Source organism: Rhinoraja longicauda, chromosome 2 (assembly GCF_053455715.1).
Source record: "Rhinoraja longicauda isolate Sanriku21f chromosome 2, sRhiLon1.1, whole genome shotgun sequence".
Classification (NCBI taxonomy): domain Eukaryota; kingdom Metazoa; phylum Chordata; class Chondrichthyes; order Rajiformes; family Arhynchobatidae; genus Rhinoraja; species Rhinoraja longicauda.
Genome location: NC_135954.1, coordinates 1,361,895 through 1,375,059, shown reverse-complemented (window position 1 = coordinate 1,375,059; position 13,165 = coordinate 1,361,895). Strand labels below are relative to the sequence as shown.

At 48.6% G+C, this 13,165-nt stretch overlaps 1 protein-coding gene across 4 annotated transcripts in view; it reads left to right on the top strand.

Annotated features, from left to right (window-relative positions):
• The first annotated feature begins 370 nt into the window (after positions 1-370).
• The window catches only part of LOC144608565 (ubiquitin-like modifier-activating enzyme 5), a 31,923-nt gene continuing 19,128 nt past the window's right edge, over positions 371-13,165 (top strand). For 2 of the 4 annotated variants that reach the window (XM_078426511.1, XM_078426532.1), the window contains exons 1-4: positions 371-524; positions 4,592-4,637; positions 4,728-4,817; positions 11,537-11,646. In XM_078426511.1, the coding sequence (XP_078282637.1) occupies positions 448-524; positions 4,592-4,637; positions 4,728-4,817; positions 11,537-11,646 (323 nt within the window). In that variant the 5' untranslated portion in view covers positions 371-447. Of the gene's footprint in view, positions 525-4,591; positions 4,638-4,727; positions 4,818-11,536; positions 11,647-13,165 lie in introns of those variants that run through there. The other 2 variants (XM_078426512.1, XM_078426521.1) reach the window with 2 other exon arrangements.

The window sequence follows — 13,165 nt, the reverse complement described above, 5'->3', positions numbered from 1 at the left end:
GCCGGGGAGCGCGGGGGCCATTGCTCGGGGAGGTGTAGCTGGAGGGGCCGTCACTGGAGGGGCCGTTGCTTTCGGGCGTTGCTAGGGTCCGTTGCCAGAGGCGGGGTGGACGTTGCTATGGGCCGTTGCCCGGGAGAAACGTCACGCGCGCGACTGAGAGGGGCGGGGCTGCGGCGGCCGGCTGACTTCACCCTGCCGCGGAGGGGGTCGGGGTCGCGGATCGGGCCAATCGGATTCTGACTTGTCCTGTTTCTCCCCCCTCCCCCCCCCCCCCCCGCCCGTCCAGCCACTGACGTCACTCGGTCCCCGCCACGTGGCGGCGCCATGGCCCCGCCCTCTGATGCTGACGTCACGGTCGGTCGCCGTCCGCCGACGTACGCGCTGCGGCACCGGGACGCCAGGGGGCGCTGGGACCCGCACCGGAACCGGGACGAGGCGGCGGCGGCGATGATGGCGGCGGTGGCGGGTAGGGAGCGGCCCGCGGGGACAATGAGCGCCGAGGTGACGGACACCAACCCGTACAGGTGACAGAGACAGAGACAGACAGACAGACAGACAGAGAGAGAGTATTGTGCGCCTGTATTTATATTCATGCATTTTAAATATGTGTGTGATGTTCTACACGTTGGCGATATAACGGTGTATCTCATCAGGCCAATAACGTGTTTACATTGAAATATTGAAAATTGACAAAGAGAGAGAGTCTGTGCGTGAGTGTGACAGTGAGTGTGACAGTGTGTGTGACAGTGAGTGTGAGTGTGTGTGACAGTGAGTGTGACAGTGTGTGTGACAGTGAGTGTGACAGTGAGTGTGAGTGTGTGTGACAGTGTGTGTGACAGTGTGTGTGTGACAGTGAGTGTGACAGTGTGTGTGACAGTGAGTGTGACAGTGTGTGTGACAGTGAGTGTGACAGAGTGTGTGTGACAGTGAGTGTGAGTGTGTGTGACAGTGAGTGTGACAGTGTGTGTGACAGTGAGTGTGACAGTGAGTGTGAGTGTGTGTGACAGTGAGTGACAGTGTGTGTGACAGTGAGTGTGAGTGTGTGACAGTGAGTGTGACAGTGTGTGTGACAGTGAGTGTGACAGTGAGTGTGACAGTGTGTGTGACAGTGAGTGTGACAGTGTGTGTGACAGTGAGTGTGACAGTGTGTGTGACAGTGAGTGTGACAGTGTGTGTGACAGTGAGTGTGAGTGTGTGAGGGAAATCCAGGTTAGTCGGGAAGTGGTGTTAGGTAAATTAAATGGATTAAAGGCAGATAAATCCCCAGGGCCAGATAGGCTGCATCCCAGAGTGCTTAAGGAAGTAGCCTCAGAAATAGTGGATGCATTAGTGATAATTTTTCAAAACTTTTTAGATTCTGGAGTAGTTCCTGAGGACTGGAGGGTAGCTAATGTAACCCCACTTTTTAAAAAGGGAGGGAGAGAGAAAACGGGGAATTATAGACCAGTTAGCCTAACATCGGTAGTGGGGAAAATGCTAGAGTCAGTTATTAAAGATGTGATAGCATTACATTTGGAAAGTGGTGAAATCATCGGATAAAGTCAGCATGGATTTACCAAAGGCAAATCATGTCTGACGAATCTTATAGAATTTTTCGAGGATGTAACTAGTAGAGTGGTTAAGGGAGAACCAGTCGATGTGTTATATCTGGACTTTCAGAAGGCCTTCGACAAGGTCCCACATAGGAGATTGGTGTACAAACTTAAAGCACACGGTATTGAGGGTTCAGTGTTGAGGTGGATAGAAAATTGGTTGGCGGACAGGAAGCAAAGAGTAGGAATAAACGGGTCCTTTTCGGAATGGCAGGCAGTGACTAGTGGGGTACCGCAAGGCTCAGTGCTGGGACCCCAGTTATTTACAGTGTGTATTAATGATTTGGACGAGGGAATTGAATGCAACATCTCTAAGTTTGCGGATGACACGAAGCTGGGTGGCAGTGTTAGCTGCGAGGAGGATGCTAGGAGGCTGCAGAGTGACTTGGATAGATTAGGCGAGTGGGAAAATGCATGGCAGATGCAATATAATGTGGATAAATGTGAGGTTATCCACTTTGGCGGCAAGAACAGGAAAGCAGAGTATTACCTGAATGGTGACCGATTGGGAGAAGGGGAGATGCAACGTGACCTGGGTGTCATGGTGCACCAGTCATTGAAAGCAAGCATGCAGGTGCAGCAGGCAGTGAAGAAAGCGAATGGTATGTTGGCATTCATAGCAAGAGGATTTGAGTTTAGGAGCAGGGAGGTTCTGCTGCAGTTGTACAGGGCCTTGGTGAGACCGCACCTGGAGTACTGTGTGCAGTTTTGGTCTCCTAACCTGAGGAAAGACGTTCTTGCCTTAGAGGGAGTACAGAGAAGGTTCACCAGATTGATCCCTGGGATGGCGGGACTTACATATGAGGAAAGACTAGATAGACTGGGCTTGTACTCGTTGGAATTTAGAAGACTGAGGGGGGATCTTATAGAAACATATAAAATTCTTAAGGGGTTGGAGAGGCTAGATGCGGGAAGATTGTTCCCGATGTTGGGGGAGTCCAGAACCAGGGGTCACAGCTTAAGGATAAGGGGAAGTCTTTTAGGACCGAGATGAGAAAACATTTCTTCACACAGAGTGTGGTGAGTCTGTGGAATTCTCTGCCACAGAAGGTAGTTGAGGCCAGTTCATTGGCTATATTTAAGAGGGAGTTAGATGTGGCCCTTTTTGCTAAAGGGACCAGGGGGTATGGAGAGAAGGCAGGTACAGGCTACTGAGCTGAATGATCAGCCATGATCATATTGAATGGCGGTGCAGGTTCGAAGGGCCGAATGGCCTACTCCTGCACCTATTTTCTATGTTTCTATGTGAGACAGAGTGTGTGACAGTGAGTGTGTGAGTGAGAAAGAGTGCGTGAGACAGAGTGTGTGTGTGAGACAGTGTGTGTGTGTGTGTGACAGTGAGTGTGTGTGAGACAGTGTGTGTGTGTATGAGACAGTATGTGTGTGAGACAGAGTGTGTGTGTGACAGTGAGTGTGTGTGAGACAGAGTGTGTGTGTGAGACAGAGTGTGTGTGTGAGACAGAGTGTGTGTGACAGTGAGTGTGAGTGAGAAAGGGTGCGTGAGACAGAGTGTGTGTGTGAGACAGTGTGTGTGTGTGTGAGACAGTGTGTGTGACAGAGAGTGTGTGTGAGACTGTGTGAGACAGAGAGTGTGTGTGAGACAGAATGTGTGTTTGTGCGCGTGTGTGGGAGAGACAGTGTGTGTGTGACAGAGTGTGTGAGACTGTGTGTGACAGAGTGTGTGCGAGTGTGACAGAGTGTGTGTGAGACAGTGTGTGTGCGCGCGTGTGGGAGAGACAGTGTGTATGTGTGTCTGAGTGTGTGTGAGAGGCAGTGTGTGTGAGACTGTGTGTGTGTATGAGACTGTGATAGAGAGTGTGTGTGACAGAGTGTGTGTGAGACTGTGTGTGTGACAGTGAGTGTGTGTGGCAGAGTGCGTGTGCGTGCGCACATGCGTGTGTGCGTGTGTTGTCAGTGTGTGCCCATGCATCCAGGACTCTCTGTCCTGCACAGTTAACGGAGCTGCCAGCACTGGGATTGTTTCCCAACCTGCGGCCCTTGCACATGGATCAACTTCCATCCACTTTGATAAACCTTCACAGTCTAAGAATAAAGGGGAGGCCATTTAAAGCTGAGGCGAGAAGAAAATGGAGGGATGTGGATCACGTTCAGGCAGAGGAGATTACTTTAACGGCATCATGTTTGGCACCGACATTGTGGGCCGAAGGGCCTGTCCATGCGCTGCACTGTTCTATGTTTGCAGCGGGTTCTTCACTGATTTGACAACATTGTACAAAATTACAGTGGGTGATATTCTCTGAGTTCTGACCCGTCATTTGAGCAGGGAGGCCCTACTGCAGTTGTACAGGGCCCTGGTGGGACCGCACCTGGAGTACTGTGTGCAGTTTTGGTCTCCTAGTTTGAGGAAGGACGTCCTTGCTATTGAGGGAGTGCAGCGTAGGTTCACCAGGTTAATTCCGGGTTGGCGGGACTGACATATGATGAAAGAATGGATTGACTGGGCTTATATTCACTGGAATTTAGAAGGATGAGAAGGGAGTACTGATTCTGGATGATCAGCCGTGATCATATTGAATGGCGGTGCTGGCTCGAAGGGGTGAATGGCCTACTCCTCTCATATTTTCTATGTCAGTTACACTAGAAACCCTCGTAATACTATATTATACTAGGAACAGCACCAGAGACCTGGGTTTGATCCTGACCCTTGGTGCTGTCTGTACGGAGTTTGTACGTTCTCCCTGAGACCATGTGGGTTTTCTCCGGGTGCTCCGGTTTCCTCCCACACTCCAAAGACGTGCAGGTTTACGATGGGGTTCTGTTCCGAGAAACTCATCGCAAACCAAAAATATCGTGTCGAAATGCATTGAATGCACCTGATCACGTGGCTGGAAGCGATCTGCGGCTCGCTACGGGTCACTGCCCTTTGCACCACTGCAGAGTCGAAGCATCGTTAGCCGAGGAGCATCTGTATTGTGATTGAGTGCCGTTTGCTCTCTGTCTCTATTTCACTCGGCTCCCTGTTTTTCTGTTTGGTTTAGCCGGCTGATGGCACTGAAGCGGATGGGCATTGTGGAGGATTATGAGGTGAGCTGGATTGTGAATCTCTCTCGCTGCGTTAGGGCGTTGAGAGGCTGTTGTGATGCCTGACTGTCCTTCTCCTGATGTTGAACACAGAGGATCCGGCAGTTTACCGTGGCCGTTGTGGGCGTTGGAGGCGTGGGCAGTGTGGCGGCCGAAATGCTGACAAGGTGCGGCATCGGTAAGGTAATACAAAGCTGCCTCCTTCCTCTCCTGACCTTCCTCCTGCAACGACAAAGGGAAAGGACATGGATAGCACAGGTTAGGAGGGATATGGATCAAGCGCAGGCAAGTGGGACTAGTGTAGCTGGGCCATTGTTGGCCGGTGTGGGCTGTTTCCACACTGTATCAAGCTATGACTATGGCTGCCAAACCATTCCACATAAGTCTCCTTCTTTCGTGCCGATCATCCGTGTTTCAAATGTTACATCACTGTCATCGTCCGTCCTGAAAAGGGCACAAGCTTCCGGTGACAATCAGTGGGAGCCATCACTTGTACAATAGATGATGGTGGTAGCAGAATTAGCACAGGACACTTCCAGTTTCCAGCCCCGCGATGTGGAAGCTTCTGTTATGGGACCTCCACATAAGTGAGACTACAGCAAAGACCATTCAAGAGAGAGTCAAGAGTGTTTTATTGTCTTAGTTTAGTTTGGTTTAGCTTAGAGATACAGCGTGGAAACAGGCCCTACGGCCCACCGAGCCCGCGCCGCCCAGCGATCCCCGCACATTAACACTACCCTACACGCACTAGGGACAATTTTCACATTTACCAAGCCAATTAACCTACAAACCAACACGTCTTTGGAGTGTGGGAGGAAATAGAAGATCTCGGAGAAAACCGACGCAGGTCACGGGGAGAACGTACAAACTCCGTACAGGCAGCACCGGTAGTCAGGATGGAACCCGGGTCTCCGGCGCTGTGAGGCAGCAACTCTACCGCTGCACCACCGTGACGCCCATATACCCAGATAGAACAATGCATTCTTACTTGTACCAACACAACAGAATATATAAATATAGAACACTGTAAACATTACAATACATGGGAAAAAAGTTCAGTGTGTGTACAGTATCCTCCATAATGTTTGGGACAAAGACCCATCATTTATTTATTTACCTCTGGACTCCACAATTTGAGATTTGTAATTTTAAAAATTACATGTGGTTAAAGTGCACATTGTCAGATTTTAAAAAAAAGGCCATTTTTATACATTTTGGTTTCACCATGTAGAAATCACAGCAGTGTTTCTACATAGTCCCCCCATTTCAGGGCACCATAATGTTTGGGACACAGCAATGTCATGTAAATGAAAGTAGTCATGTTGAGTATTTTGGTGCATATCCTTTGCATGCAATGACTGCTTGAAGTCTGCGATTCATGGACATCACCAGTTGCTGGGTGTCTTCTCTGGTGATGCTCTGCCAGGCCTGTATCGCAGCCATCTTTAGCTTATGCTTGTTTTGGGGGCTAGTCCCCTTCAGTTTTCTCTTCAGCATATAAAATACATGCTCAATTGGGTTCAGATCGGGTGATTGACTTGGCCACTCAAGAATTGATCATTTTTTAGCTTTGAAAAACTCCTTTGTTGCTTTAGCAGTATGTTTGGGATCATTGTCTTGCTGTAGAATGAACCGCCGGCCAATGAGTTTTGAGGCATTTGTTTGAACTTGAGCATATAGGATGTGTCTATACACTTCAGAATTCATTATGCTACTACCATCAGCAGTTGTATCATCAATGAAGATAAGTGAGCCAGTACCTTCAGCAGCCATACATGCCCAGGCCATAACACCCCCACCACCGTGTTTCACAGATGAGGTGGTATGCTTTGGATCTTGGGCAGTTCCTTCTCTCCTCCGTACTTTGCTTTTTCCATCACTCCGATATAAGTTAATCTTCGTCTCATCTGTCCACACTACCTTTTTCCAGAACTGTGGTTGCTCTTTTAAAGGGCCTGTCCCACATAGGCGATTTCTTAGGCGACTGCCGGCGACTGTCAAAGTCGTAGCAGATTGCTGAAATCTTCTTTTACCCGACGACAATGACCACGACAATGCCGAGTCAGGTCGAGATTACAGCGTCTTCGGAAACATTGCGAAAATTCTCAAGCTGTCAATGCTTCTCCGGCGTCCTAATTTTCGCTGAAATCATTGACAAGTCGGTAAATACTTGAGAGTTTTGAAATATAACATCTTGCCCGGGTTACTTGAAAACCAAGCTTCACGATAACAAGGCACAAACTGGATTTACTTCCAGTTTACTAATAGCAGTATTAAGAAATTTAATTTTAAAAGTGGTTAAATGGAGTGTGGGCATTTTTGTGCGGAGTGCGGGCATTCTTTGAAAATGCACGGGAGATGCATATCTGGTTTCTGTGTTGCATATCTGGGTTGGGAGCCTACTTTACATGTAATGGCTGATGGCCATAAACATCGCGAAAATTCCCATGCTTACCTGACCATCAAACTCGCCTCCAATATACCTGTCAAATGTCCTGACGGTAAATAAATTGGTTAAACACAAGTATTTTATGGTATCTTCAAATGACTTTACTTATTTTAATATTACGTGCTTCTAAATGCATCTAAGAGAACCTAGCAAACCTGGGGACAGCATGCGACAGCGCCCGCAATAAACAATGATACCTGGCGACAAGCCAGCTGTCGCCGAGAAATTTCACTCCGGTTGATTTCTCAGCGACGCGCTGAGATCCACTACGATTCTTGGAAGACTCCTCACGATCATGCCCGCAACACCCCGGCGAACTGTCGGCGACAGCCTAGTCACCGGCAGTCGCCTTAAAATCGCCTAAGTGGGACAGGCCCTTTAGTACTTCTTGGCAAACTGTAACCTGGCCATCCTATTTTTGCGGCTAACCAGTGGTTTGCATCTTGCAGTGTAGCCTCTGTATTTCTGTTCATGAAGTCTTCTGCGGACAATGGTCATTTCTGATCTGTCGGACAGGTGTTTGGGGATTTTTCTTTATTATAGAGAGAATTCTTCTGTCATCAGCTGTGGAGGTCTTCCTTGGCCTGCCAGTCCCGTTGCGATTAGTAAGCTCACCAGTGCTCTCTTTCTTCTGAATGATAATAATAATAATAATAATAATATTCATTTATTGTCATTGCAACGAGTACAACGAAATTAAAAAATAGCCAATCCTGACGGTGCGTACAAACATATATGCAATAAATGCAAAAACAAATAAATACATAAATACAATTAAATACAATTATATTAAGTACAAGATTTTTTAACGGTGTTGCCTAGTGCAAAGGTAGTGTTCAGTTCTCGTATGGCCCTGGGGTAAAAACTGTTTTTAAGTCTGTTTGTTCGGGATTTGATCAACCTGTAACGTCGACCAGAGGGCAGATGAACAAACAGACGGTGGCCGGGGTGGGATGGATCTTTTATTATTTTGCCTGCTCTACTGAGGCAGCGTAGGCTGAACAGGTGCTCCAGGGAGGGCAGTGAGCAGCCGATGATCTTCTGGGCCGTCGTGGTGACCCTCTGAAGGGCCTTCCTGTCCTTTTCTGAGCAGCTGGCATACCATGTGGTTATACAGTATGCCAGCACACTCTCGATGGAGCAGCGATAGAAGGACAACATGAGCTTCTCCTGCAGGTTGGTTTTCCTGAGGATCCTCAGGAAGTGGAGTCTCTGCTGTGCCTTCTTTACTGTGGTGATGGTGTTGGTAGACCAGGTAAGATCCTCTGCGATGTGCGTACCCAGGAACCTGAAAGCTGGTACCCTTTCCACACAGACCCCATTGATGTAGAGTGGGTCGTAATCTCCACTGGTTTTTCTAAAGTCAATTATAAGTTCCTTTGTTTTGGAGGAGTTCAGGACCAGATTGTTCACTGAACACCATGCTGCCAGCCTTTGGATTTCATCCCTATAGGCTGTCTCATCTCCTTCTGAGATGAGTCCAACCACAGTCGTGTCATCCGCGAACTTGATGATGGTGTTGGTGGGATGGGTGGGGGCGCAGTCGTGAGTGTAGAGGGAGTAAAGGATGGGGCTCAACACACAGCCCTGTGGTGAGCCGGTGCTCAGTGTAATGGTGGAGGAGAGGTGAGGGCCTATTTTGACGGTCTGGGGGCGGTTGGTCAGGAAGTCCTTGATCCATTGGCAGATGGTTTGGGAAAATCCAAGGTCGGAAAGTTTGGTGACCAGTCTGCTCGGGATGACCGTGTTAAAGGCAGAGCTGAAGTCGAGGAAGAGCATCCTCACATAGCTCCCCTGGTGTTCAAGGTGGGTCAGTGCAGTGTGAAGAGCAGTGTCGATGGCATCCCCTGTAGACCTATTTGCTCTGTAGGCAAACTGGTGTGGGTCGAAGGTGGGTGGGAGGCTGGCTTTGATGTGCTGCAGGACCAGTCTCTCGAAGCACTTTGTGATGACCGGTGTGAGTGCTACCGGACGGTAGTCGTTAAGACCGCTGATGACAGACTTTTTCGGCAGTGGGATGATTATGGCGGACTTCAGGCAGGGAGGGATGGTGGATTTTAAAAGGGACAGGTTGAAGATTTTTGTGAAGACCTCAGATAATTGGTCTGCACATTCCCTCAGCACTCTGCCCGTCACACCATCGGGGCCTGCAGCTTTCCTGGGATTCACTGCTCTGAGCACGCGCTTAACATCATACTCCTGCACAGTGAAGGTGTTGCTGTCAGGTGCTGGAGAGGGTGTTATGTCTGCCACTGTAGCTTTCACCTCGAAACGAGCAAAGAAACAGTTAAGTTCCTCTGCCAGCGAGGCGTCGCCGTCGGCAGTCGTGCGGTTGCTGGTCTTGTAGTTGGTGATGTGCTGGATGCCTTGCCATACCCGCCGTGGGTCATTGTTGGAAAAGTGGTCCTCAATCTTCCTCTTGTAGGACGCTTTGGCATCCTTGATACCTCTCTTCAGGTTGGTTCTAGCAGCACTGTATAGAGCTCTATCACTAGACCTGAAGGCGGTGTTACGGTCCTTGAGGAGAGACCTGACATCCTTTGTCATCCAGGGTTTTTGATTGGGATACAACCGGATTCGTTTGTCGACGGTGACATTGTCAACACAGTTTTTGATGTAGCAAAGTACAGTTGATGTGTACTCCTCCAAGTCCTGATCCTCAAAAATATCCCAGTTGGTCCTTTCGAAGCAATCCTGCAGCTGCGAGGAAGCTCCTTCAGGCCATGTCTTCACAGTCTTTATGGTGACTGGAGCTTTCCTCCTGAGTGGGGTGTATGCTGGAGTTAGGAATATGGACAGGTGATCTGACTGCCCCAGGTGTGGTAGTGGTGCTGACCTGAAACCCTTCTTAATATTTGAGTAAACCTTGTCTAGTGTGTTTTTCCCCTGGTAGCACATCTTATGTGTTGTTCAAGTTTCGGGAGAACTGACTTTAGGTCTGCATGGTTGAAGTCCCCGGCTATGATGTGGGCTGCTTCTGGATATGTGCTCTGTTGTGAGTTTATTGCACCGAGCAGGTAGCCTAAAGCTGTGCTAACGTTAGCATTCGGTGGGATGTAGACTGCTGTTACTATAACCACTGTAAATTCGCGAGGGAGGTAAAAAGGCCTGCATTTAACTGTTAGGGACTCCAGGTCAGGAGAACAGTGGCTATCTATGATTTGGATGTTAGTGCACCAGCTGTTGTGCACGTAAATGCATAACCCCCCCCCCCTTGCTCTTACCGGAGTCGATGTTTCTGTCCCAACGAAACGCTGTACGCCCGGCTAGCTCAATGGCTCCGTCTGGGATAAGTGGATGAAGCCATGTCTCTGTTACTAAGAGAATGCAACAGTCCTCCACGAGTTTGTTTGCTGATATCTGTAGTTTTAGTTCGTCCATTTTGTTGATGATGGATCTGGCGTTGGTGAGAAACATGCTGGGTAGCGGTGGTTTGTGTGGCTGTCTCTTTAGCTTGGCAAGTATACCGGACCGGCATCCTCGCTTTTGCTTCCTGTTTCTCCTCCGCCTGCGACGCCTGTTCGTGCCGACAACTATCCACGGAGCGCCCGGTGTCCTGGCTATCTCTTCCGGTATATTTCGCGGGTGTGGAAATTCGCGCACAAGGTCCCGATTGCACTGGAATCCTATGATCAGAAGATCCTTTCGGTTGTAGGTAGGATTTGCCTGATTTTCCTGATTTTCATGACTAAAATTGACTAACAGACATAACACAGATAACACACATAAAACGCACCGAAAGGGAGAGCTGTGAGCCGCTGCGTCCGTGCGCGCCGCCATTTGAGGAAACGTTCCAAACAGTTGATTTTGGTAAGCCTAAGGTTTGGCTGATGTCTCTAACAGTTTTATTCGTGTTTCTCAGTCCCATAATGGCTTCTTTGACTTTCATTGGCACAACTTTGGTCCTCATGTTGATAAACAGCAATAAAAGTTTGCAAAGGTGATGGAAAGACTGGAGGAAAGACTAGGTGCTGAGAGCTCTCTTATACCTGCATTAAGGAGGCAATTAAACACACCTGAGCAATTACAGACACCTGTGAAACCATGTGTTCCAAACATTATGGTGCCCTACAATGGGGGGACTATGTATAAACACAGCTGTAATTTCTACATGGTGAAACCAAAATGTATAAAAATGGCCTTTAATAAAATCTGACAATGTGCACTTTGACCACGTGATTTTTTTCTATTACAAATCACAAATTGTGGAGTACAGAGGCAAATAAATAAATGATGGGTCTTTGTCCCAAACATTATGGAGGGCACTGTAGCTCTTAGAGCTAACAGAATCCAGGGATGTGGGGAGAAAGCAGGAACGGGGTACTGATTCTGGACGATCAGCCATGATCATATTGAATGGCGGTGCTGGGTGGAAGGGCTGAATGGCCTCCTCCTGCACCTATTGTCTGTGTTTCTCTGACCTGATGAAGCTGTTTGCCATTGTAACCTGCAGCTGCTGCTGTTTGATTACGACAGAGTGGAGCTGGCCCACATGAACCGCCTCTTCTTCCAGCCCCACCAGGCCGGGCTCAGCAAGGTGGAGGCAGCCAAGAACACGCTGAGGTACAACGTACGGACGGTGAAGGCAAGCACTCCTCAGCTCAGCCTCTGCAGAGCCACGCAGAGTAGAGCAGTGTCACATCGTGCAGCGCACTGATGCATGAACAGAGTAGAGCAGTGTCGCATCGTGCAGGGACTGATGCAAGAACAGAGTAGAGCAGTGTCGCATCATGCAGTGCACTGATGCATGAACAGAGTAGAGCAGTGTCGCATCGTGCAGTGCACTGATGCATGAACAGAGTAGAGCAGCGTCGCATCGTGCAGTGCACTGATGCATGAACAGAGTAGAGCAGCCTCGCATCGTGCAGTGCACTGATGTAAGAACAGAGTAGAGCAGCGTCGCATCGTGCAGTGCACTGATGCATGAACAGAGTAGAGCAGCGTCGCATCGTGCAGCGCACTGATGCATGAACAGAGTAGAGCAGCGTCGCATCGTGCAGTGCACTGATGCATGAACAGAGTAGAGCAGCGTCGCATTGTACAGGGACTGATGCAAGAACAGAGTAGAGCAGTGTCGCATTGTACAGGGACTGATGCAAGAACAGAGTAGAGCACTCGCATTGTACAGGGACTGATGCAAGAACAGAGTAGAGCAGCGTCGCATCGTGCAGGGACTGATGCAAGAACAGAGTAGAGCAGTGTCGCATTGTACAGGGACTGATGCAAGAACAGAGTAGAGCACTGTCGCATTGTACAGGGACTGATGCAAGAACTAGCCAATAATATAAAGGAGGATAGCAAAAGTTTTTTTAGGTACGTGAAGAGGAAAAAAATAGTCAAGGCAAATGTGGGTCCCTTGAAGACAGAAGCAGGGGAGTTTATTATGGGGAACAAAGAAATGGCAGACGAGTTAAACCGTTACTTTGGATCTGTCTTCACTGAGGAAGATACACACAATCTCCCAAATGTTCTAGGGGCTGGAGAACCTAGGGTGATGGAGGAACTGAAGGAAATCCACATTAGGCAGGAAATGGTTTTGGGTAGACTGATGGGACTGAAGGCTGATAAATCCCCAGGGCCTGATGGTCTGCATCCCAGAGTACTTAAGGAGGTGGCTCTAGAAATAGTGGAAGCATTGGAGATCATTTTTCAATGTTCTATAGATTCAGGATCAGTTCCTGTGGATTGGAGAATAGCAAATGTTATCCCACTTTTTAAGAAAGGAGGGAGAGAGAAAACGGGTAATTATAGACCAGTTAGTCTGACATCAGTGGTGGGGAAAATGCTGGAGTCAATTATAAAAGACGAAATTGCTGAGCATTTGGATAGCAGTAACGGGATCGTTCCGAGTCAGCATGGATTTACGAAGGGGAAATCATGCTTGACAAATCTACTGGAATTTTTTGAGGATGTAACTAGGAAAATTGACAAGGGAGAGTCAGTGGATGTGGTGTACCTCGACTTTCAGAAAGCCTTCGACAAGGTCCCACATAGGAGATTAGTGGGCAAAATTAGGGCACATGGTATTGGGGGTAGGGTACTGACATGGATAGAAAATTGGTTAACAGACAGAAAGCAAAGA